The 23774-nt window shown below is 39.3% G+C and overlaps 1 protein-coding gene across 4 annotated transcripts in view; it reads right to left on the bottom strand.

Moving 5' to 3' along the window:
• Positions 1-23774, bottom strand: part of AKAP10 (A-kinase anchoring protein 10) — a 108974-nt gene that overhangs the window by 34581 nt on the left and 50619 nt on the right. For 3 of the 4 annotated variants that reach the window (XM_058283385.2, XM_058283384.2, XM_058283386.2), the window contains exons 6-12: positions 21912-21996; positions 20973-21096; positions 19751-19887; positions 16858-17002; positions 13944-14117; positions 11103-11212; positions 6408-6490 (exon numbers count right to left, since the gene is read on the bottom strand). In XM_058283385.2, the coding sequence (XP_058139368.1) occupies positions 6408-6490; positions 11103-11212; positions 13944-14117; positions 16858-17002; positions 19751-19887; positions 20973-21096; positions 21912-21996 (858 nt within the window). Of the gene's footprint in view, positions 1-6407; positions 6491-7438; positions 10196-11102; positions 11213-13943; positions 14118-16857; positions 17003-19750; positions 19888-20972; positions 21097-21911; positions 21997-23774 lie in introns of those variants that run through there. The other variant, XM_058283387.2, reaches the window with a different exon arrangement.

The following is a 23774-nucleotide window of genomic DNA, read 5'->3' on the forward strand; positions in this document are numbered from 1 at the left end:
TAGTTGGTGCTGTAAGCTGTGAAGGATCAAGCTGCCCACACTGCCCCCAGGGACCAATGAAGCTTCTTTCTCCTTTGCCAGGCATAGGGACAGAGCCACAGCCATGTGTAATAATCCACATCGTGCAGACCTACACTCGTAGTTGCCTAGACAGACTGATGAAGCTTCATGCTCCTTCCTCCCCTGCCTGGGGCAGGGATGGAGCTGCAGGTATGGGCAGCAATCTATGCCATGCAGGTCCAAAATAATTGCAGTTGCCCTGGTAGACTTTCAACTATTTAGTGTGTGCCAGATGAATGCACCTGCAGTTACCTGGAGAGGCTGGTGCAGGTCCCGCCAGCTTCCTCCCTGCCAGAGACAGGGCTGAAGTCTAGATTAGGCTAGGCTGCAGTTCAATCTGGGTGGAAAGAAGCCAGTCCCTACCAGCACTGTGATTTTCAGCCCGCCCTGCTTCCCCTCATGCTGGGGGCAGAGTTAAAATGGTGGCTAACGGCCTCTTTCTGACTTGGACAGATTCAAACTTAAGCTGTTCTTAGGATTATATTTTAGCCAAATTTACTAACCAGTAGCTGAAGCTGGCGCCCAACTGTCTATTCCTCCCCTGTTTTTGGAAAGTTGAGCTTCCAATTTCAGCCACGGAATAGCTCAGCGGATGATGGGCACCAGCCTCCACAGTGTGGAGCACTCTACTTATGAATCTTCTCTGCAGGTGGGCAGTCTCCTCCTTCCATTCTTGCAAGGTTGTTGCAGGATGCTCTTAATGTCTCCTGGAGCCCCAAGACACATGCTTTAGATAGCTCTGGGTGATCACCAACTGCCCTGTAACACAAGCTGACTCTAGGGCTCCTCACTTGGCCGCCATCTTGCTGGTTGTCTCCTGGTCTACTTTTGTAACTTTATTCACTGGGTAATTATCTAGAAACCATTCTAATTTTACAGAAAAGGTCAAACCTGATGTCACAGGGACATGCTAATTTACTCTAAAGAATCTTACTAGAATGATCCTGATTTGTTGTGTAGGTATATTAAATTAAGCAAAACCACTGATAGTTGTTTTCTTTAGGTGGTACGATTTTGGGTGACTGGTGACCATGCCAATATCAAAGCCAAAATACCTTTCTTAATTAATTCTTACAGCACTTTGTTCTTACTTCTTTTTAATAATGTTTACTAAGCACCTACTGAGTGACAGGTGGAGTTCTGGGTACCCTCATGAAACTTAATCTAGTGGGAGAAAGAGAGAAAATAAACAAGTAAAAATAAAAATAATTACAGAGTCTAAGAAGTGCTGTGAATGAGAACCAACAATGATATAATAAAATGATCAGATACTTTTATCCTAGACAAGAAGTATTATATTATTGAATTGCTTTTTTGTTACATTTGTTTTTCTTCACACATAAACTATTATCATTATTACCATTTTCTTTGCTGAACCATTTACGAGTAAGCAGCAGACATCATGAGCCTTCGAATATTTCAGCATGGACAGCCAAGCACTTTTAATAGGGGGTTAGAGAAGCCCTCTCTCTAAAGAGGCAGAATTAAAGGCCACACAGATGAGAAAGAGTCAGCCATGCAAACGTCTGAGGGCTGAGGGTTCCAGGCAGAAGGAACTGCAGGCATATCAGGTTATGAAGGAGGACAGAACTTGGCTTATTCTAGGAACTGAAAGTTGGCCAGTGTAACCGGAATGAAGAGAGCAAGGAAGACAGAGAGGCAAGCCAGAGCAAGTAGTCATGGCATGGCTGAGAAGATACTGGGCCTGCTGGGCTGCGCTAAAGAGTGAAAGCTGTTCAAAAAAAGGTGGCAAACCTCTGAAGGCTTTCATTTAGGAGATGACGTAATCTGATCCAGCCTTTAAAAAGATTACTCGATGCTATACGGAAAGAAAACTGGAGAGGTGAAAGTAGAAGCAATAAAACTGGTTAGGAGACAACTACAATAGCCTAGGCAAAAGGTTTTTGGTAACCTGAATTCAAATGGCACTGGCAAATAGGGAGAAGCAAAGGTATTGAGATCTGTTTTGGAAGAATCAACAAAGAATCACTGATGGAAGGTATGTGGGGCTGAAGGAAAAAAGGGAGTCAAGGACTTCCAGACTGAGATGAGTAGGTTAATGATGTGCAATACAGAAGATTTAATTCGAAAAGATTTTGTGGCAAATAAGTATTTTGTTTTGCATATATTAAGTGTGGGGATCCCTAGAGACAGTCAAGCTAAGATATCAACCAAGTAAATCTGATTCTGAAAGGCCTGGGCTGGAGTCTGGAAATTGAGATAATCAGCAATGAAAGGCAGACAATGAGAAGAAATCACCTTGGGAGAAAGTGCAGATGTGGAAGGGAGATGGCTGGGGCAGAGCACAGGGTGAGAGAGAGGGACAGAATCAGCTGGAGACAGGAAAAAGGTGGAGAGCGTGGTGACAAAGAAGGCACTGATGTTAGCAGAGAGGTCAAAAGGCATGATGATTGTAAGAGCAACCACTTGCTTGACAACACAGAGGTGGCTGATGATCTTGGTAAGAGCCGTTTTAAAAAAGCAGTAGATGAAAGCACAATGAACTAGACTGAGGAATGTGAGTATGTGCATCTGGAAGGAGACTCACCAAACTCGAAAAAGGGTACCCTTCTGGGGGCTGGGAGGGTGACTGGAGAAGGCTTCATGCATTATCCTCTAATTAAAATTTATTTTAAAAGTACAAAAATAAAGTAAACTGGCAGTGAGGAAGTATTAATAGAGTTTTTGCTGTAAGGGGCAGCAGAGGGTAGGGCAGTAAGTAGCTGGAGGAGGGATGTAAGATCAAGGGAGGGTTTTGTTTTGTAACAAGAGAGTGGGAGTTATCAGAATATGTTCATACACCACAGCTAATAATCTAGGAACCAGAGAAAAGGATGATTTAAGACCAACAAAGGATAATCAAAGGAGCAAAGCCTTTGAGGTAGGCAAGAGGGGATGCATTAGTGAAGAAACTAGACACCAAAGAGACATTCCCTCCCTTATAGTCCAAGGAAGAAGATGGGGAGAGAAAGAAGCAGGGAGGATGAAGATTTGGTGGTGGGGAGGGAGAGGGAGAGCTCATCTTATGGGCTGCTATTTTCAGAATAAAGCACGATGTGAGGCTATCAGCAGACAATGAAGTGAGCCATGGGGATGTGGAAGATCTGAGTAACAAGAAGAGACAAAGTTATTTCATAGAGTGGGGAAAGAATGAAAAGGTAAGCTTATTAGGAAAGAACAGTAGGACAGCTAAGCAGGGTTGTGTCTGTATTTGAGGCCTGGGCTAGGCAATTCAAGCCAACTCAGTCCACCCAGTTTTTATAGCAATACTTAACAGCTTATCATACTATCAAAATTCTGTTTACAAATCTGCCTCTTCCCAGGGGACTGGCGGCTGCTTGAAGGCAGACACTGTACCCTTTATTTGCATCCCTAGATAGCACAGTGCCTGGCACAGAGGACTCCTTCATATGCCTGCTTAGTGAATAAGTTCAATCTCTAGTTTCCTAAAAAACAAATGAACAACAAACAAAAAACTGCCCAAAATACTCGACCTAAAAGAGACCTCTAGAAAACTAACTGAAGCAAGATACAGGGATATGTTTAACCAAATTGCAGAAATTATTCATTACTTTATGTAAGCAGGTCTCAAATTAATAATGCAAGTAGTTTGATGGATGGGCTTGCTGGCAGAAATGTAATCTTGTCGCTTCTGTCTTCAAATACGTCCCTGAACTGACCATTCTTCCACCACCAACCTAATCCACAAGCACCATCCTCCCTTCCCTAGATGATGGTAGGAACTGTTTCCCTGCCTCTCCTCTATTTTTCAAACAGCTACCAAAGCATTCCCTTTAAAATACCCATCAGATCACGTCACCCCATAGCTCTGCCCAATGAGTTCCCAACACTTTCAAGTCTTTCCCATGGCCTCTGCTAACCCTTCCACAGCTTCACCTGCTTTCCACCACTCATTCCCCATGGACTGAATCATGTCCTCTACAAAGGACGTCCTAACCCCTGGTCCTGCGGTGTGAACTCATTTGTAAAAAGGACCTTCAAAGATCCTATCTGGATGAGGTCAAATTGAACCAGGGTAGGCCTTACTCCAGTATGGCTGAAATCCTCATAAGCAGAAAGAAATTTGGACACAGTTAGGAGAAGTCAGCAAGAATCAGAGGAGACAGGAAGAGAGAAATCACCATGTGACAGAGGACTCCTGGAAAGCCATCACCAGAACCCTACAGAATCTGGGAGAAAGTGTGGTCTGCCAACACTTTGATGTTGGACTTCTAGCCTCCAAAACTGTGAGCCAGTAAGTTCCTGTTGTTCGAGCCAAGCAGTATGTGGTATTTGTCATAGCAGCCCTGGCAGGGTGAAACACTCCACTCTCTCTGATCACAGTGGTCTTGCTGCACCCTGATCATGCTGAGCTCTCTGGCTTCAGGGCCTCCTTTCTTACTCCTCCTGCCACGAACACTCTCCCTCTACAGACTGCCAGAGACTACTCCCCAACTTGGCTCAAATCTCTGCTCAAAATGCTGCCTCCTTCATGAGGCCTTCCCAGACCTCTAAAAGAGCACTCCCGTTTACTCCTCTAGTCCTTCACATATATACTGTTTTATCAGTCTTTTGTCTCCTCCACTACAGTGTTAGTTCCATGAGACAGGGATTTTGTTTTTTTCCCAGCATCTAGAACAGTAGATGCACAGAACAGGCTCTGAACAGGCTCTGTATTTTTTAGAATCTCCAAATGAATAACATGAAGAGACTGAATGAATAGAGTAAGCAGAGATACTTTCTGAGATAGTTTCTGAGAGAAAAAGTTTCTCTTTTATCTGTTAACCACTCATAGTATATCTTAATTCATACAAAACAAACTACAACATATAATTCATATAAAACAAACAACACCTATATTCTGGAGTGGTAGCACTTCTACATGAGCTGTCAGAGGGATAAGACCAGCTTAAAAAAGAGCACAGAGATTTTCTATTAACACAGTGCCTCTAACCCCAGAGACCTGACTGTCCTCATTGGCAAAATCTACCTGATGACTCTTCCTGGCCAGTAACAACACAGAGGTCATCTAGCACGTCCTCTGATCCAAGGCCACCAGTGGCCTCTTCCTGATATTCATCTTTTACCCAAAAACAGGCACAATATTACTTAACTGTACATTTCCTATTCATGGGAACAGTATCTTCTAGCCTGCCCAGCAAAGACTAGTACACAGAGGCACTCAAAAATTAGTTAATGAATGAACTATGTAGAATATCCTTCAATCTCTACACTTTTCCTATCTGTGTACTTGAGACTTCGCTGGCAAAACAGGAAATGAAATCAATTATTTGGATAAACTAAAAGGATCAACTAGATAACAAGTCCTTTTTCCGTCTAAATTATTTCAACAAGTATTGCATTCTTTGCTTACTCTGTCAATGTATATCTGACCAAGGGAGCAGAGGTGGCTCAAGAGTTTAGGCAACATCCTCCCATAGCAGAGGTTCTGGGTTCGGCTCCCGGTGCCTCTTAAAGTAACAATGAAGATGAACAGACACAGCAAGTGAAAAACAATAAGGGGGTGGGGAGAAATAAATAAATAAATCTTAAAAAACAACAACAACAACACAAAACCTTAAAAAAAAAATGTATACCTGACCAAAAGACAAGATTGTTCATCAAAGAGTGCAATTCATCACCCAAATAATAGTTGCATTAAAAAAAGTAAGATAACTGTACCAGGAATTAAATTCAATAGAAAGATTAACAAAATGGAGCACTTTCTTCTTAACACAAGTTAGTATCTTTTACTCTAGACAATACTGTCAGTAAAATAGCCACACTGGAGAGTTTCTAGATATCATCTGAATGGACCACATTGGTTTCCAAAAAATCTTCCTATATAAACCAACTGTTTCGAAGCTGAAATCAGTCAGAGAGGGGTACAAAAAGATTTCTGTCTCACTCTTATAATTGACCAAACCCTCTTTTGCTGATTAAACAGAGTAAGAATTTGGTTTCAACCTACAGGTATTTTTCACATATATTTCAAAATAACTTTGAACAATTTTGAGGAAATTTCATAGAATTCAAAAGGTCTCAAGATAAACCTTGAGTTCAACCTGGATTAGCTATTTCCCCATGAATTAAAAAGGTGACCAATACTTTTCATTTAGGTGTGCCTTCCTTAATGGTAAAGCAAGTCCAGTAACTTTTGATTCAGAGGAAAAGATTATCAAGAGACGTGATTATACCAAGCCCTCATTGCACTCATTTGTGCCTATAAACACAGGGTACAATGTGGTGGTTATTTCACAAAATAAACAATTTAAATCTTAAGTCATCCCTCACTTATTGCCAACGACTAATGTGAATAAAAACAAGGTATAAAAAACACCACAAACCTTTTGATTTCTTCACATCAGGTTCAGGCTCAGATTCTCGGATGAACTGCCCCAGGTCACTGACTCTTCCAAAGGTCATCTTCCTAGATAAAGATGATAACAAGAAAATACTTTTTAGTAATCAGTTTTAAATTTAGAAGAAATCAATTTCTAAGCATTTCTTACCTAATTTGGAAAGCTACCAATAAGTTATAGTGATCTCATGCTATTTAAAGTGGGGCTTATTTTAAATAGAATCTCCCCTGCAGAAAGCACAATAATCTTTATTTCAATATAAGTCCATTCAAAATCCCCAAAAGGTTTATCTAACGTGTTATTTAATAGTTAATTCACACAAAGAGAAAAAGCACAAGAATAGCCAAGACAATTCTATAAAAAATGACACAAAAGGCAGGCCTCGCCATAACAATGATCAAAACATATTGTAACGCTATAGTATTTAAGGTGTAGGAATGAACAAATTTAAATCAACAGATCAAGGACTACATCTCAAAATAATGAACATAAAGGAAGTCTGACACAAAACAACCACAAACTGCATAATTCTATTCATATGAAATTCTAGGAAAGGGGAGATGGGACTGGCTGGAGCAAGGGAACTTTTTGGGGGCAATGGAAACGTTGCCTATTGCTACTGTGACGGTGACTGTGAATCTATTTGTCAAAATTCACTGAGTTATACGCTAAACATATATAAATTACATTTCAATAAAACTGACCAAAAATTTAAAAATCAATAGGACAAAACAAAATTCAGAAAAGACACATGTACATAAAGTAACATAAGTGTCTCAAAACAGTGAGAAAGGGGTGTACTACTCAATAAAAGGTCAAGTGGTTAAACAACAGAAAAAAACTAAGTTAATTCCCTGCTGCATAATAGGTGAATTAAAGCCCTAAGTGTAAACCACAATTCTGTAAAATAGCAGAAGAAAATACAGGAGAATATGTTTAGGATGGGAGTTAGGGTGGAGTGAGGGAAGCCATTCCTAAATAAATTACAAATACCAAAAAAACAAAGACAAAATGGATAAATGGCCACAAAATCCTAAGCTTTTTATTGAAAAAAAAAAATCATAAGCCACATTAAAAGGCAAAGAACATAGTGAGAGGTCTTAAACAGGCATTATTAATCAATGACTGATATCAAGAAAGCATGCAGAATTCTAACAAATCATGAAGAAGTCCCCCAACAAGAAAATGTGAAAAGGATATAGTCAATTCATTGGAGGAAAAACCTGAGCAACTAACAAACATAACCAAAAGAAGCTCAACCTCTTTAGTCATCACACAACATTGGAAAAAACAAAAATGAAGAGTTAGATAATATTTAGTGCTGACAAGGATGTAGGGAAAAGGAATATCCTCATTAATAGCTGGTAAGAACACAAAATGATACCAATTTACTTCGAAAAGTAGCTGTAAAATCTATTAAAATTAAAAAGGGAGCAGATGTAGCTCAAGTGGTTGAGTGACTGCTTCCCATATATGAGGTCCTGGGTTCGATCTCCAGTACCTCCTAAAAACAAACAAACAAATGAAAAAACCAGCTCTCACTGGGGAGCAGATATAGCTCAGTGGTTGAGCACCTGATTCCCATGTATGAGGTCCTGGGTTCAATCCCCAGTATACTTCCTAAAAAAAAAAAAGCTTCTTGGTTTAGGTACAAGGAAGCATATAAAAGGAGTCCTCTGCAGTATTAGGTATAACCATGAAAAACTGCAAGCAACCTAAAATACTCATCAATACCAAATGACCAGATAGTGGCATAACATACTATGGAATACTGTGCCACAGTTATGAGCTACATTTAATATTATATATGGAATACCACATTGTAATGAAAACGAGGTACATCTGTATTGGACAAAGAAAAATCTCTAAAACTCACTGTGAATGAAAACACAAAATATAAAATATAGTGTGTAATATATCAGTTATATAAAAATAAAGAAACCAAAATATACACCATAATTCTGTATGCCACTGTAATGGTGTACATGACATCACACATTTGTCAAAACTCAGAGAACTTACAATGCAAAGAGTAAATCCTAATGTAAACTATGGACTTCAGTTAATAATAATATATATATACTGGCTCATCTATCTTAACAAATGTACCACACAATGCAAGATGTTAATAAAAGGAATAACTGTGTGGTGCTGGAGGAAAGAGGCATATGGGTATTCTTTGTACTTTCTGCACAATTATTCTGTGAACCTAAAACTGCTCTAAAAAAAACCACTATTAATTAAAACAAAACAAAATACACATACATGCAACATAATAGTGATTACCCAAAGAGGACAGAGAAAGGATAAATTGCGATGTGATCAAATGAGACATAAGCCTTATCACAGTTTAATATTTTACGAGACAAATAGATAAATGTATTTGTAATTGAAAGTCAGTTTAAAATAAGAAAAATCTTGTGATGCTATATATCATTTCATTTAATGAAAAATGAATCTTATTTTAGAGATATATTTCCTAATACGTCACCATTTCATAAATGGGTGCTAATACAATAACCAATACAAATTTATTATTACCTTGGGAAAAATTTCAGAGATGCACTAAAAACATACACGGAAAGAAAAAAGCCATCTAAACAAAACCTGTCACGTCATAGATGAACAAAAGTCAATTTTTCTATTTCTGACCCATTTTATAATTTTTTTGGTTAAAATAGACTTACTTTATGTACACAGAAAAATTGATATAAGTAAAATATCTCACAATTGTTAGACTTTCCAACTTCCACTATTTCCTAAATGAAGAAATAAAGATGATTACAAAGCTGATTGTTATACACAGCCAAAGTGTCTTTTCCAAAAAGCAATAGGTTTAACGTGGTCAAACCACCTTTTTTAAAAATTTTCATTGTCTTTTTAAAAATAGATAAATAGATCACATAAAACATTACATTAAAAAACATAAGAGGTTCCTATATAGACCATCTCCCCCCCCCCTCGGTCCCCCCCCCCCGGGTCTCCCCCCCTTTCCTCCCACATCAACATCCCCTTTCATCACTAAGGCACATTCACTGCATTTGGTGGATACACCCTGGAGCACTGCCACGGTACAGGGACCATAGTTTACACTGTAGTTCACACTCTTCCCCCAGTCCATCCAGTGGGTTATGGCAGGATAAACAATATCCTGCATCTGTTCCTGTAATATCGTTCAGGACAACTCCAAGTCTTGAAAATGCCCCATATCATACCTCTTCCTCCCTCACCCTGCCTTCAGCAACTCCTGTAGCCACTATTTCCACATCAATGATATGATTTCTTTCCATTGCTAGAGTCACATAGTTCTATAGTAGAATATTAGCAAGTCCATTCCAATCCATATATTCCTCCATCCTGTGGACCCTGGGATGGTGATGTCCACTCCACCTCTAAATTGAGAGGGGGCTTAGATCCCATGTGGCAGATGGATGCGATTCTCCTGCTTGCAGCTGTAGACACTCTCGGTTCCCTGGTGTGGTAGCTGACCATTCTCACTTCCCTGTCAGCCGACGTGGGTATGTCCAACAAATCAGAGAGTAGGTGTTGCAATGCTGCTGAGGCTCAGGACCCAGGTCGCACATGAACAGTTCACAGACTCAAGTTTCCTGAGTCAAACCACCTTTTGTTTCCTTCAAAGTTACTTTCCAGATGCCTCAATCTCCCAAATATGTTAGTGTCTCCAAAATGTTACTTTCTGATGAAAGCAACTAGACATGCTGGAATTCCTTTCCATGGTACTGCAGGTAGTTATCATGTCTTATACAGCCATCCTTAGGGAACAAGAAGGGGTTTTACAACTGGATCTACGGTAAATATCCAGTGGCATATCCCTATGTATTGCTATCTTTTTTTTTAATAGGCTAAAATGAAAAACCAAGTTCATTCTTAAATATAAAAGTATAAAGAGAAAAAAAAAGAACAAAAATACAAAACTATGAAGGTATAATTTAACTCCATTTTCTAAGTTTTAGTTAGTTCATAAAAAATGATGTAGTACCTTTTTAAAATTTTAAAATTTTTACTTTTTATTAGACAAGTTGTGAGCTTATGAAATAATCAGGCATAATGTGCAGAATTCCCATACATCACCCCTCTACCAACACACCTTACATTGTTGTGGAACATTTGTTACAAATTATGAAAGAACACAATCAGACTATTAACGCTAACTATGGTCCACAGACCTTTCCTTTATTTTTATTTTTGTTTTTAAGGCAGAGACTTTGAAATAGCTAACACATGAATCAAAATCAATTGTGCAAAAGGTGGCCTAACACATATAAACCTGATAAGCATCAAGGTGATAGAATAATGAATATGACAGTAACCAACATTTCTGGAATGCTATCTATAGATGCCAGGCAAAATTTTAAGTGCTTCTCATGTGTCACACCTCATTTAATGTTCCAACAACCCAATGAAGTAGTATTATTATCCTCATTTTATAGATGAAACTGAGATAGAAGGTAAGTGGCCTGCCAAGAAGCGGCAGAGCCAAGATCAAAAGGCAGGAAAGTCAGTCCAAACTCTCTCAGTAACTTTGCTATACTGCACACTACATGGAAATGTGCCAGACAAACAACAGACTCTCAATAAAGATTTGTGAGCCACATTCAAAAACTAAAAAGACTTAAATTCTCTAAACGTGTAGAAGTCCTAGACATGGGCCAACCTTACCCTGCATATGTCCGTTGATATAAAGATTCTGGATCTAGACTTGCAGCATCTACGATTATCGCTTCATCAAAATTTTTCAGAATTTTCACACTTGCTTTTTTCACACTGGACTATAACAGAAAGTGTAAATATTAATAGTGTAATACTCAGAAAACAAATGAGTCCTGGGTTTGGAATATATCTATGCGAAATTTTGTCAGTGTTCAGAAAGCCACATAATTTTTACTCAATCCCACTGCTACTGAGATATTGAAGTGAAATGATTCTGTGATGTAATCAGGATATAACCACAGAAGTAAAGCACAAGACTAAAACATGTAACATGTATTTGTATGACAGATCTGTTTTCTTAATGATCTAAGTTCCAACAAATATGCTGTTTTTCCAGGCATTCTATTCCTAAGTGTGCCAGACTCTTCCCCATCCAAGGATCTTTGCTAATAAACATAAAGTCCACCTTTTAAAGGATAAAAATGAATGTTTTTGCTCGTCAGGGATACCATTTGAGGGCAAAAAAAAAAAAAAAAGTAAAGAAACCTTTCCAAAATGACTAGCTAGATAAGTGTAGGAAGAAGTTCTCTCCAGCATTCCCCCTACCCGCACCCAAAAAACAGGTCAGAATTGTTATTTTCATGAAATAAAGAGCCGTGGGTTGACTCAGAAATCCCACTTCTTAAAATTCAATTACTGACACACTCATACTTATGCAAAAAGACAAGATTCATTGCAGCACTGTTTGTATCAGCATATTAGCAAAAAAAAAAAAACCCCAAAACAACAGAAACACGCTTAGAATTCATGATGTAAGAACAGATTAAGTAAATGAAAGCAGTAATGAAGCAGCCACATACAGTGCCATCTATCATTGGGAAAAAAAGAAGGCTCTCTTTATGTGCTAAAAAAGGAAGAACCTCTAAGATATATTATAAAATAAAAAATGGTTAAGAAGCAGATGTGGCTCAACCAGTGGGGTACCCGCCTACCACATGGGAGGTCCCAAGTTCAGGTCCTGGTGCCTCCTGAAAGAAGATGAGCAGATGCCACCCCTACTGCAACAAGCTAGACGTTGCCCCACTGTAACAAACTAGATGCCACCCACCACCTCAATGAGTTAGACGTCATCCCTGCCGCAACGAGCAGATGCCACAAGCCAGTAGGCGCTGAAGCCTAAGGTGAGTGGATGCAGCTCAGGCCACTGGGCATCGCCTCTCATGTGGAGGTCCCGGGTTCGGTTCCCCATGTCTCTTAGAGAAGGGGAGCAAACAATGAGCAGAGAAATGAGAGGACCATCTGGGGGAGAGGGGAATAAATAAATAAAAATAAATATATCTTTTAAAAAAACGAGGGAAGCAGATATGGCTCAAGCAGTTGAGTTCCCAACTCCCACACGGGAGGTCCCCGGTTTGGTTCCCAGTGACTCCTGAAAAAGCAAAAACAAAACAAGCAAAACAAAAGATAAAACAAACTTGGGGAAGTCAATATGGCTCAGTGGTTGAGCTCCAGTTTCCCACATACAAGGTCCCAGGTTCAATCCCCAGTCTCCAATGCCTAAAAAAAAAAAAAAGGGAAGTCGATGTGGCTCAAGTGACTGGCCTTCCGTCTACCATATGGGATGACCTGTGTTCAATCCCCAGGACCTCCTGGTAAAGGGCGTGCCTGCATGGTGAGCCAGGCCTGCATGGTGAGCGATGCAACAAGATGATGATGCAACAAAAGAGCGACGCAGGGGAGAATCAAGGTGAGATGCAACGGAAACCAGGAACTGAGGTGGTAGAAGTGACAGGGAGCCTCGTTCCCACATCAGATGTTCCCGGGATCGAATCCCGGTGAAGCCTAGGAGAAAACGAGAACAGAAGACAAAAAGAAACAGACACAGAAGATCACACAGCAAACGGACACAGACAGCAAACACCCCCACCCTGCCAAAAAAAAAAAAAACACAACAAAAAGCAGCAGGGTGCGGGGGAGGGAGGCAAAAAAAAAAAAAAAAAAAAGAAATGATGATAGTATGATAGTGTCACAACACTGAATGTAATTAATGCCACTGAATAGATATTTTAGTGGTTAAAATGGGAAATTTTAGGCTGCATATATATGTTGAAATGGAAAAAATTAAAAAGCTAACACAACCACTGGCTCAGAATTGATGCTCAACAAATATTTGTTGAATAAATTCATTAAAAATAAAGCAGCAGCAGGGAGAAGGGAATCTCTCTCAAACTCATTTCTATAAGGCCATTATTATCCAGAGAGCTAGAACAATTAGACCTTACTTCAGAATACCAGACAGTGATTACAGTTCTAGCTATATCACTTATTGTGCTGCACTCATGAATACAGTTACCTCCTAATGTCCCTTGTCTTGGGGATAACTCATTTGTAATTTTTTGGGAATAAAGATAAAGTTTGATTTGTGAAATCACACCAAAAACTAAAAAAAAGGTTAAGGAAATGCCCAAAGTGACAGTATAGTTCACAACAAAATCCAAGCTCCTCAGTGGAATACAAAATTAAAAGATTGAGGCCACTCATTTATCTTTTCTATAAAAAAAGAGCACCCCACATCTAGTTTTAAAATTTCCCAATTAATCAGCCCAAGAGCTGTTCAGCAGATAGAAACGTGTTTCTTACCTGATTACTGAGAGCAACAGCTACAGCACCAAGCAGAATAATGATGGCTCGACACCATGGGCTACCTCACCACAAAGGCTTGCTTAGAACATACAGTGAGCAGGCTACTCTGGTTTCTCCTTTGTTTCTACAACAGGGTTTCTTACTAGTATTTGAAGGTAAGGATTTAGATGCCTTCTTCCTTAATGGTAGAAGCCAATCAGTCAATACCTGAGAAGCGGAGCTGTCAGATGCGCCCGGGTGAGACTCATCAGGAGGACCAGCACAGCCGTGGGCAGAAAGAGAAACATTCCCTCCCAGGAAGTCGTCTCCTCGAACTGAATGGATGAGATCATTCAGATACTTGTAATAAAGATTGCTGGACAAAAAGCCAGGCAAAAAGACCTGAAAGGAAGGACGAGAATTATTTGGAAAAGCTGTAATCAGATAAAACTAAAAATTTCTTTTAAAACAATTTCTACCTACTGTTCTACCGGCTAGCACAAATGTTCTTGGTTCTCCCTGTTATACTCTAATATTATCCCCCTTTCAGTTTACCAGGTAATTAAAATTATAATGTACCCATTTTTTCCCCCAAAATACTTGCCCTGAAACTATTATGCAATCTTTTTTTTTTTAAAAAAGGATTTATTATTTATTTCTCTCCCCTTTCCTTCCCCACCCCGGTTGTCTGTTCTCTGTGTCTATTTGCTGCGTCTTCTTTGTCTGCTTCTGTTGTTGTCAGTGGCACGGGAAACTGTGTTTCTTTTTGTTGCATCATCTTGCTGTGCCAGCTCTCCGTGTGTGCAGCACCATTCTGGGCAGGCTGCACTTTCTTTTGCACTGGGCGGCTCTCCTTACGGGGCGTACTTCTTGAACGTGGGGCTCCCCTACGCAGGGGACACCCCTGCGTGGCATGGCACTCCTCACGCGCATCAGCACTGCACGTGGGCCAGCTCCACACGGGTCAAGGAGGCCCGGGGTTTGAACCGCGGACCTCCCATGTGGTAGACGGACGCCCTAACCACTGGGCCAAGTCTGCCACCCTATTATGCAGTCTTGACATTAAAATGTATAGTGACGAAGAAACAGTCCATGGAATGGATATAATGTAAAAATAGATTTTTCTGGTTTATTATAAACATTAAAGTCATTGTGCACATACCTGACTTTTACTTTTTAAAAAAAATTTTAAGGGGGTACTGGGATTAAACCCAGGACCTTGTATATGGGAAGCAGGAAGCAGGTGCTCAACCACTGAACCACACCTGCTCCTTGACTTTTACTTTTGAACTTATTCCGTAAGATAAATTACCAGGGGTGTGACTACTGTGCTAAACAGTGTGAACATTTTAGTTTTGATATACATGGCCAATATACCCTTCAAAAGCATGATATCAATTTGTATCACTAGCACTATCTTAAGTTATCTTCTTGCACACAAACTTTCCAACCCTGGGATGTGCTTTTTTTTCAATCTTTGTTAAATGCCTAATGGTCCAAAACTCATGTCCTTTTGCATCTAAAAATTATTAATGATGCTGAATAAGTTCACATTATCTGTGTTTCCTCTTATAAAGTTTTCCTTCACCACAGTTAGTGTAATTGTAAATATTTATGCCTGTAGTTAACAGTCCACATTTAATATGAGCCTTCCTTTATAGACTAAACCCCAGGAGGATAAATGCCATGTTTCTTCTTTGTTCACTACTCTTCCAGCACACAAATATTCAAGTATTTGTTAATTCATCCATGTCCTTTTCCCATTTATCTACGAGGGTCTTGATATTGTTCTTAAAATTAGTGTAAAAGATTTTTATATATTTTTGCATTCTGTTTTTCTTTATATTCACTTTTCTTTATTAAACAGAAAGTTCATATTCTTTATATATACAGATCTGGACCATTAGAATGAAAAAAATTTTCATTTTAATCATGAAAACATTACCCTAGGTAACAGGTGGTACTCCATTTTTACTACTACCTTTGCAATGCTTTTATTTTTTTTTAAAGATTAATTTTTAAAAATTTATACCCCCTCCCTGCCACTGTCTGCTCTCTGTGTCCATTCGCTGTGTATTCTTCTGTGTTCATTTGCTGTGTATTCTTCTGTGTCCACTTGCATTCTTATCAGCAGCATCAGGAATCTGTGTCTCTTTTTGTTACATCATCTTGCTGTGTCAGCTCTCCGTGTGTGTAGTGCCACTCCTGAGCAGCCTGCGCTTTTGTCTCAAGGGATGGCTCTCCTTAAGGGGTGCACTCCTTGCGCGTGGGGGGCTCCCCTACACAGGGGACACCCCTGCACGGCATGGCACTCCTTGCATGTATCAGCACTGTGCATGGGCCAGCTCACCACACGGGCCAGGAGGCCCTGGGTTTGAACCCTGGACCTCCCATATGGTAGGCAGATGATCTATCAGTTCAGCCAAACCTGCTTCCCTGAAATGATTTGATTTTGTATTTAACTCTTTAATTCCTGGAATTCAGTTTTTGTATATGGTACTGTACTTGTGTACAGTATGGCATAATAGTGCTTTTCCACCCCACAATCTCATGACCTCATGCTCTGTGCAATTCCTGGTAAAATATGCTCTAGTTCGAATAAACCATTCACAAAATTCAACACTCTATTATTAATAAGCTATTGGTGATACCTCGTAAGTGATCACAATACACAAAACATGTTTTTCAACCCTGTTCACAGATATTGGTGAAATATCTGGATCATTCCGAAGCTGGCTTTGCACCATTCTGCTATCTAGTTATGTAAAAAGATGAAATAAGCACTTTATACATACTACCTCATTTTAATCCTCAAAATAACTTTAAGTATCCATATCATCCCCACTTTACAGTTGAGGAAAACAACAGTAGAGAATTTCAGCAACTGCCAATAAAGGTCATAGCCAGGTCAAAACATTTTTTTGTATCTATGTTACCACAATAAAAAGTAAAAAAAAAAAAAAAAAAACCAAAACAAACAAAAAGACCTTTGCTTATATTCACTAAGCTGCACTGCTTCAGTTCATCACTATTTTGTTCTGTTTGCTTTTCCCCATGGTATAGAGTCATACTAAGAGGATACATTTCTGAGTTCCACCAGTGAAGACTTCTTGTAGATGAACCCATCTGAAATCCTGGTTACCTTCTCCATGGTCGTCCAGGCCTGACGTAATGGAGTTGTGAAACAGTTGGGGAGTGGCCCACCTTCCCTGCAGATATTAGATTCAATTTCCAGTCGGACAATGTCATCGAATCCAAGAGGATGTGTGGCTTGGAGAGAAAAGTACCTATGGCAGAAAGACAGCACAAATAAAACAATATTCCACAGCAAGTATAAGCACCTTTTGGCACTTGCACCAGACACTCTTATCTGAGGCTCTTTTGATTCAGCTTGCAGACCTGTAACAATAGTGATGGGTAAAGACAACTCTCCTGCTCCCCAAAAGACATATGGTTCAACCTGCTACTTCTCTGTCTGCTTTCCATCTTTCTTTGTTCTTGCCCAGCCAACCCTGCTGTTTAAGAGTGTGAGGGTCAGGCTACAAATGAGGCAAAGAAATCAATCCCTCACACATATTTAATGGGCACCTATTCTCTCCTCAGGATTTAGAAGATGAAAATGGATTTACAAGAGGAAAAGACATAGTCATTTACCCTGAAAGGACAGCATAAAAGATCTATGCATAGGATACAATCAGAACACACTGTCATACCAACTACTAACTATGTGGAATAGGCAACAACGCATAGGAATTCAAAACAAAATGGCACTAAGAACGGAGTGGATAGATCTATTCGGATAAAACTAACAGGACTTGCTGGTGATTTGGTGTGGAAAAGGATGGGAGCAGTCAATGATAACTCAAAGATTTCAAACTTGATGAGATATAATACAACCAGCATTTTTTGTAAGCTGATTAAGAATTGGATAAAGAGAAGCATTAAAAGAAAAAATAGTATATGCTCTTCCAAGCACTCTAGAGACTTCTATCTCCTGTCTATGACAGAAATACAGAAAGGTTGATGATGCACCAACAGTGATAACCCCATAAAAAAAAGAAACAAAGCAAAAACATACAAGTAGGGATTTGGTAAAGTCAAATTTGGCATGATGAACTTGCAAAAATGGTGGTGCCATTTCTTTTCTTTTAAAAAGGGCCACCAATGTAAAATGGGCTCTGGATGAAAAACAGGGTGTGTGTGCTCTATGTGGCTACTGAGCTCCAGTCAGGACCTTACTACTGCCACTGTTCGGTACCAGCACAAAACAAAACGAAACAAAACTTTTCTCTTTTGCCATCAGTTTTCATGACAAAAAAGTGAATCTTCCATCTTATAACTGATAAGCTAGCAAATATTCCCCCCATGATTTGACTTTGCCAGCACCTGGGACCAAATTTCTAAATGTAAACTCTTGCTATCTCAATGTCCATATAATAATTTATATTTTATATAACGTGTTCCATGAATACTTTCTCATAGACTAAACACAGGAGAGAATATTAAGAACTGCATTCTGGGAAGCAGATTTGGCCCAACGAATGGGGCATTCACCTAACACATGGGAGTTCCAGGGTTCAAACCCAGGGCCTCCTGATCCGTGTGAAGGGCTGGCCCACATGCAGTGCTGATGTGCAGATGGAGTGCCATGCCATGCGGGGGTGTCCCCTACGTGGGGGAGCCCCACGCACAAGGAGTGCGCCCTGTAAAGAGAGCCACCCTGCCAGAAAAGGGTGCAGCCTGCCCAGGAGCGGCGCTGCATGCAGAGAGCTAACGCAGCAAGATGACAAGACAGAACGAGACACAGATTCCGGGTGCCACTGACACAAGCGGACACAGAAGAACACATGGTGAATGGACAGAGAGAGCAGACAACTGGGGGGGTGGGGAGGGGAAGAAATATATAAATCTTTAAAAAAAAAAAAAAAAAAGAACTGCATTCTAGCCCAAGTTCTGCCACTAACTTGTTTGTGACTTTGAGAAAATCATTACCTCTTTGGGCCTTAATTTCCTTCTCAGTAAAATGGGAAAAATGAGACCAGATCACTTACCTGGCTACCCATTAGAATTATCTGGGGTGTCTTCTAAAAATAGATTCCTGGGTTACATCTCAAACCTGCTGGAACAGAACCTCTTAGAAATGAGGACTGGAACCCTATGTTTACCAAACTCCCCAGGCGATCCTCGTGCAGCCAGCCAGCCTGAGCCTGGAGGCCAATGTTCAGGACCCGGTGACCTAGATGCTCTTAACGTTCCTCCAGCTCTAATGTCCGAGGATATTTTTGTACTCCCAAGCTACTCCCTTAACACTTGCTTGTGGATACCACATTACTTTGTTTTACAGAATAATAAGAAAAGTTAAGTGAAAAGTAGCAACATCATATGTTACAGAGCTGGCCACACACCTTATCACTCGCCTTACCAGATGGTTTCAACTCTGCTCATTTTAAGATTTCTCCTCCCTTTCATTTCAGGAAAAGCTAAATGAAAAATATTATTCATTTAGTAGTTAATTTGGCTGAGCAGATTTGTTCCAGCAAGTATGACACACCCATACCCAGATATTCAAGGCCCTTTACAATCCATTCCAATTAGTTTCATCTTCCTCCTCTATCCCCTATTACCAAAACTCAAGGTTCTTGAAAGTTTCCTGACCTTGCTCACACCAGTGTCTCTGCCTACAATGTTCTTTCCCATTCCTCTGACTAGCAAGTCAATTCAGAATCCATTCAAATCTTTCTTCTGTGAAATCTTTCCTGAACTCTACCATCGTCGTCATGCTGGCCACACAAAAACATCCCCTTTCCCCAACAGAAATATTTGTTCTAAGAACCCCCAAAGCTTTAAACATATCACATGAAAAGCAGCTCTTTTGTGTCTGCTCTGAGTTCCTTGAGAGCAGAGACTTTCTTTATTCATCTTTATTTCTGTAGTACCTATCAAATGCTAGGTAAATATTTAGTAAATGCTGAATGCATCTATCAATGAGACTCGCCTAAAAAAGTTTATTCTTAAAAAAAAAAAAAAAGACTCACCTGTCATATAAAATCATGGCATCGTTCTGTGCCTCTTGTCCATCATACTGGCCCTTTTTGGCAGCAAGCTGAGACTGGAAGTTATCTGCTGCCAACCAGAACTGTAAGATATTCACTGCATCCTCTTTTTCCATGTACTAAGAAAGAAAAATACAAAAGAGAAAAATAAGAATATAAACACATTTCTCTCACCAACTCTAATCTATCAGCCCACAAGTTTTAAAATATACAATAGATACATAAGCAAAACACAAAAAGATGAGCCTGTTCAATTAATGTCATCAGGAGCTCACAATCACTTGAGATTTAAAAGCTTAAAAATATTCTCCTGGGGGGGGGGGGAAACAACAACAAAACAAACCAAAAAATAATTACCACACAGCTGGCTGCAAACTTTTGAGAACTGGAGTAAAAAGTATACTAAAGATGCATTAGTGGTTCCTCACAGGCATACATACAAAGAGCAAACTAACCAGACCAAATTTTTTATACCTGGTCATTTACATTTGGCTGTATGAGTCTGAACAAATGCTGTTCTAAATTATGGCAAAGAGAGAAAGTGGAAAAAGAAATTGCTGAACAACTGTATTTTTGTAAAGAGGCAGAATGCAAGTGTCTGTTTTTAAGTCACTGCTTTGTGAGACTGGGAATCCTCTTTATCTCTACTTAATAGTCATTTGCTTTGCAGCAAATGACTTTCACTTGCTAAAGCCTAATACCATTATACTAAACTGCATGCCTCAAAGAGATTAATAAATTCACTCCTTACAGCAAATACTTCCCTGGGCAATCTTATCAAGCAGCTCAAGTAAAAATGATGGAAAATAGTAGGAAAAAATTTACTACATTTTCTTTGGTTTCTTCTCAAGTTTTGTCTACAAAAACATGTGCACTGGCCTCAAGTATCAAAATCTGTGGTTTTAAAACAGCTACAAATTATTAAAATCATACATTCTTTTATAAGCAGTAGTTTAATTAGGTTTTTCAAAGTTAGAGATAGTTTACATTGAGTTTTCATATTCTCTTTACCTGACTAGTATGCCATTTAAGTACTTTTGCCTTTAGACAAAACTTAATACAGTAATAGAAGTAATGAAATGCAATTGATATTTCTGGAAATTATTTGTCTCTCCTCTGTTATTTTTTACAGACAGGGCCCCAGCATTCAAGTTTAAGGGGCTGGAATGCTCTATTAGAGTGTGAAAGGAAATGCAGACTTTACCTCAGAGAAATAAAAGAGGGCTGACTCACAGAAGAGAATGTCAGCCAGGTAAACAGTTCCACTGGTCAGCACTTCAATCTGGTATTTACAGAAATGGTGACTTCGCAGAAACTCACTAAAGTGCCTGCACATGGACAAAAAGGGAAAATTTGAGGGAATGGCCAAGGAAAGAGCTTCTTCGGGAAAACACACTCTTTCCGTTACTGTCCCCACTGTATCTGATGGCTGAGGTCACTACTACTTTGTGTCCATGATGCCATTCCTGACTCCTCCACTTGGAAGTAATCTCTCCCAACTCCTAATGACTTTGTAACTCTGCTCTGATATTTAATATTTCATGCCTCATATTACTGTAACTAAAGAACATGCCCTATTTCTCTTAATGGGTTGTAACTTCCTTCAAGGCAGGGACTGTGTCTTACTTTGTGTTCTACAGAGCACCCTTTTAATAAATGTTAAATGAGTAAATGCACAGATATTTAAGGGTATGCTGAAATAATCTAAAAATTCAAACTCTGGAGGCAGTTTCAACTGATCTATGTGGATCTAACAATACAGCATTCATTAAGCTTAGAACATGCCCTAACCAATTAGGGTTTCCATCTGAAGACATGCATTGTTTAAAGCAGCCAACTCTCAGGGTCACACTACAGTCACACTCGCCCCCCTTCACGTGACTGCAGAACTAAAAACAAATTCTTGCAACATGAAAAGAGTTCTTCCTTGAAAATGAAAAATTATTTTACTTAATAGAGCTCACAGAATTTATATTTGAAAGACAGCATTAACCAAGATAGTCACAGAGTTTTACACAATCCTATAAACATTCAAAATACTTAAATCCTCAAAGATGTTTTATTTTTAGTTTAAGGAAGCCCATTCCTCACAATGAACCCCAATTCCCAAGAATGCAAAATATGGAAGTATAAATTAACTTACTCTTGCTCTATTGCACTAAAAACAATGGACTGTGCCAAAACAAAACAGTTGGGATCCACCTGTCCATCTTCTCCACAAATCTTGGCTGTAAAAGAAACGATAGAAGGGTTAAATTTCTAGTAAATTCATGCTAGATACATCTGTGAATCAAACTCATAATTAACATTCAAAGCATATATATTGGAAGGTTTTAAAAAGAACCAGAAGAAAATACATGTGAACAGCTGATCTTGAAGTAGGGGAGGTCTTTCTAGGCAACTATGCAAAAGCAGCAATCAAAAGATTTAACAACATACAATAAACTTCTATACTTTAAACAGCCCAAAAACAAAATGAAAAGGCAAAGTAGGGGGAAAAAATTTGCAGCACACAGGACAATTGCAAGGTTGCTATCGTTAATATATCAAGAACACTTATGAATTCGTAAGAAATATCCCGAAAAGAAAAATGAGCAAAGGAAAAGAAACAGGTAACCTGCAAAAGAAAAACTACAAAATGGCCAATGTGAAAAGGTACATGTGCTCACTAATAATCAAATAAAGATTAAAATAAGGTGGCATCACAACTTTTATGTAGTAAATCAGCACAAAATTGTTGTAACAATACATTTGTTTAACAAATAATAAATATGGTTGAGCAAGGGCATGGGAAAATAGATGCTACTGCTAGTGGGAGTATAACTTAGCATATTATTTTTTGGAGAGCAAATGGGCAGTTTCTTAAAATCCAAATCTAAACTATAGACCATTGTTAGTAGCAATAATTCAATATGTACTCATCAATTATAACAATTTACCAGACTGGTGAAAGATATTTTTAATAGGAAGAAGTGTGTGTGTATAAATCTTTCTTATAAGATTTATATCCCCCCTGCCCCCAATGTTTATGCTTGCTGCCTGCTCTCTGTGTCTGTTAGTCTTCTCTTTAGGAGGCACCAGGAACCGAACCTGGTACCTCTCAAGTGGGAGAAAGGCACTCAATCGCTTGAGCCACCTCCGTTCTCTGCTTTGTTGTGTCTTTCATGTTTCCTCTTTGTGTCTCCTTGTTGAGTCAGCTCACTGCGCCAGCCCATCATGCCAGCTTGCTGTCTTGCTCATCTTCTTGTAAGAGACACCGGGAACTGAACCTGAGACCTCCCATGTGGTAGGCGGGCACTCAATCACTCGAGCCACATCTGCTTCCCCTCTATATTTGTGATGTAACATTTATGTACTCTAAAGCTTCTTTAAAAATAGTAATTAAAAAAAACCCTCCACATATCCTTTGAATCAGGAATTCTATTTCTAGGATTATAACCTGAAGAATTATGGATCTGTGGAAAAATTCATCTGTAAGAAAGTTCATCAAAAGGTTACTTGGTAGAAATTTTTAAATGTCCTAAGAGAGGAAACTGTCAAAATAAATTGAAGCACATCAGTGGGCTGTTTAGCTAGCTGCTAAATATGGGGGAGGGGGGGAATCCAACCATGATGAGCAGCTTCATTTTAAGTTCATGACCTTAGTGGGCCCTTAACGAAACCTAAGGATCATACGACACTGCCCTGGTCCAGTTACTCTCATGCTCTCCTAGACAACATCTATCACCACTTCTCCTTTCTCTTTAAATGTCTTCTCCTGTTCTCTTTGTTGATAGCTTTGTTTCCCAATTCACTAAGAAAAGAGAAGCAATCAGAAAATGATTTCTATCTCCTCCCCCCACATCTCTTAACTCACCTGCACCCCCCCACCCATTCTTTGTTCTCTCCTGTGAGCACAGATGAATGGCCTCACTTCTACCTGAGCAACCTTCTCTTTAAGAGTGCATATTCATACACTACATCTCTCACTCTAAAAACAAAAACCACTATCCTTTGACTAAACATC

The sequence above is a fragment of the Dasypus novemcinctus genome, chromosome 21 (assembly GCF_030445035.2).
Source record: "Dasypus novemcinctus isolate mDasNov1 chromosome 21, mDasNov1.1.hap2, whole genome shotgun sequence".
NCBI lineage: Eukaryota > Metazoa > Chordata > Mammalia > Cingulata > Dasypodidae > Dasypus > Dasypus novemcinctus.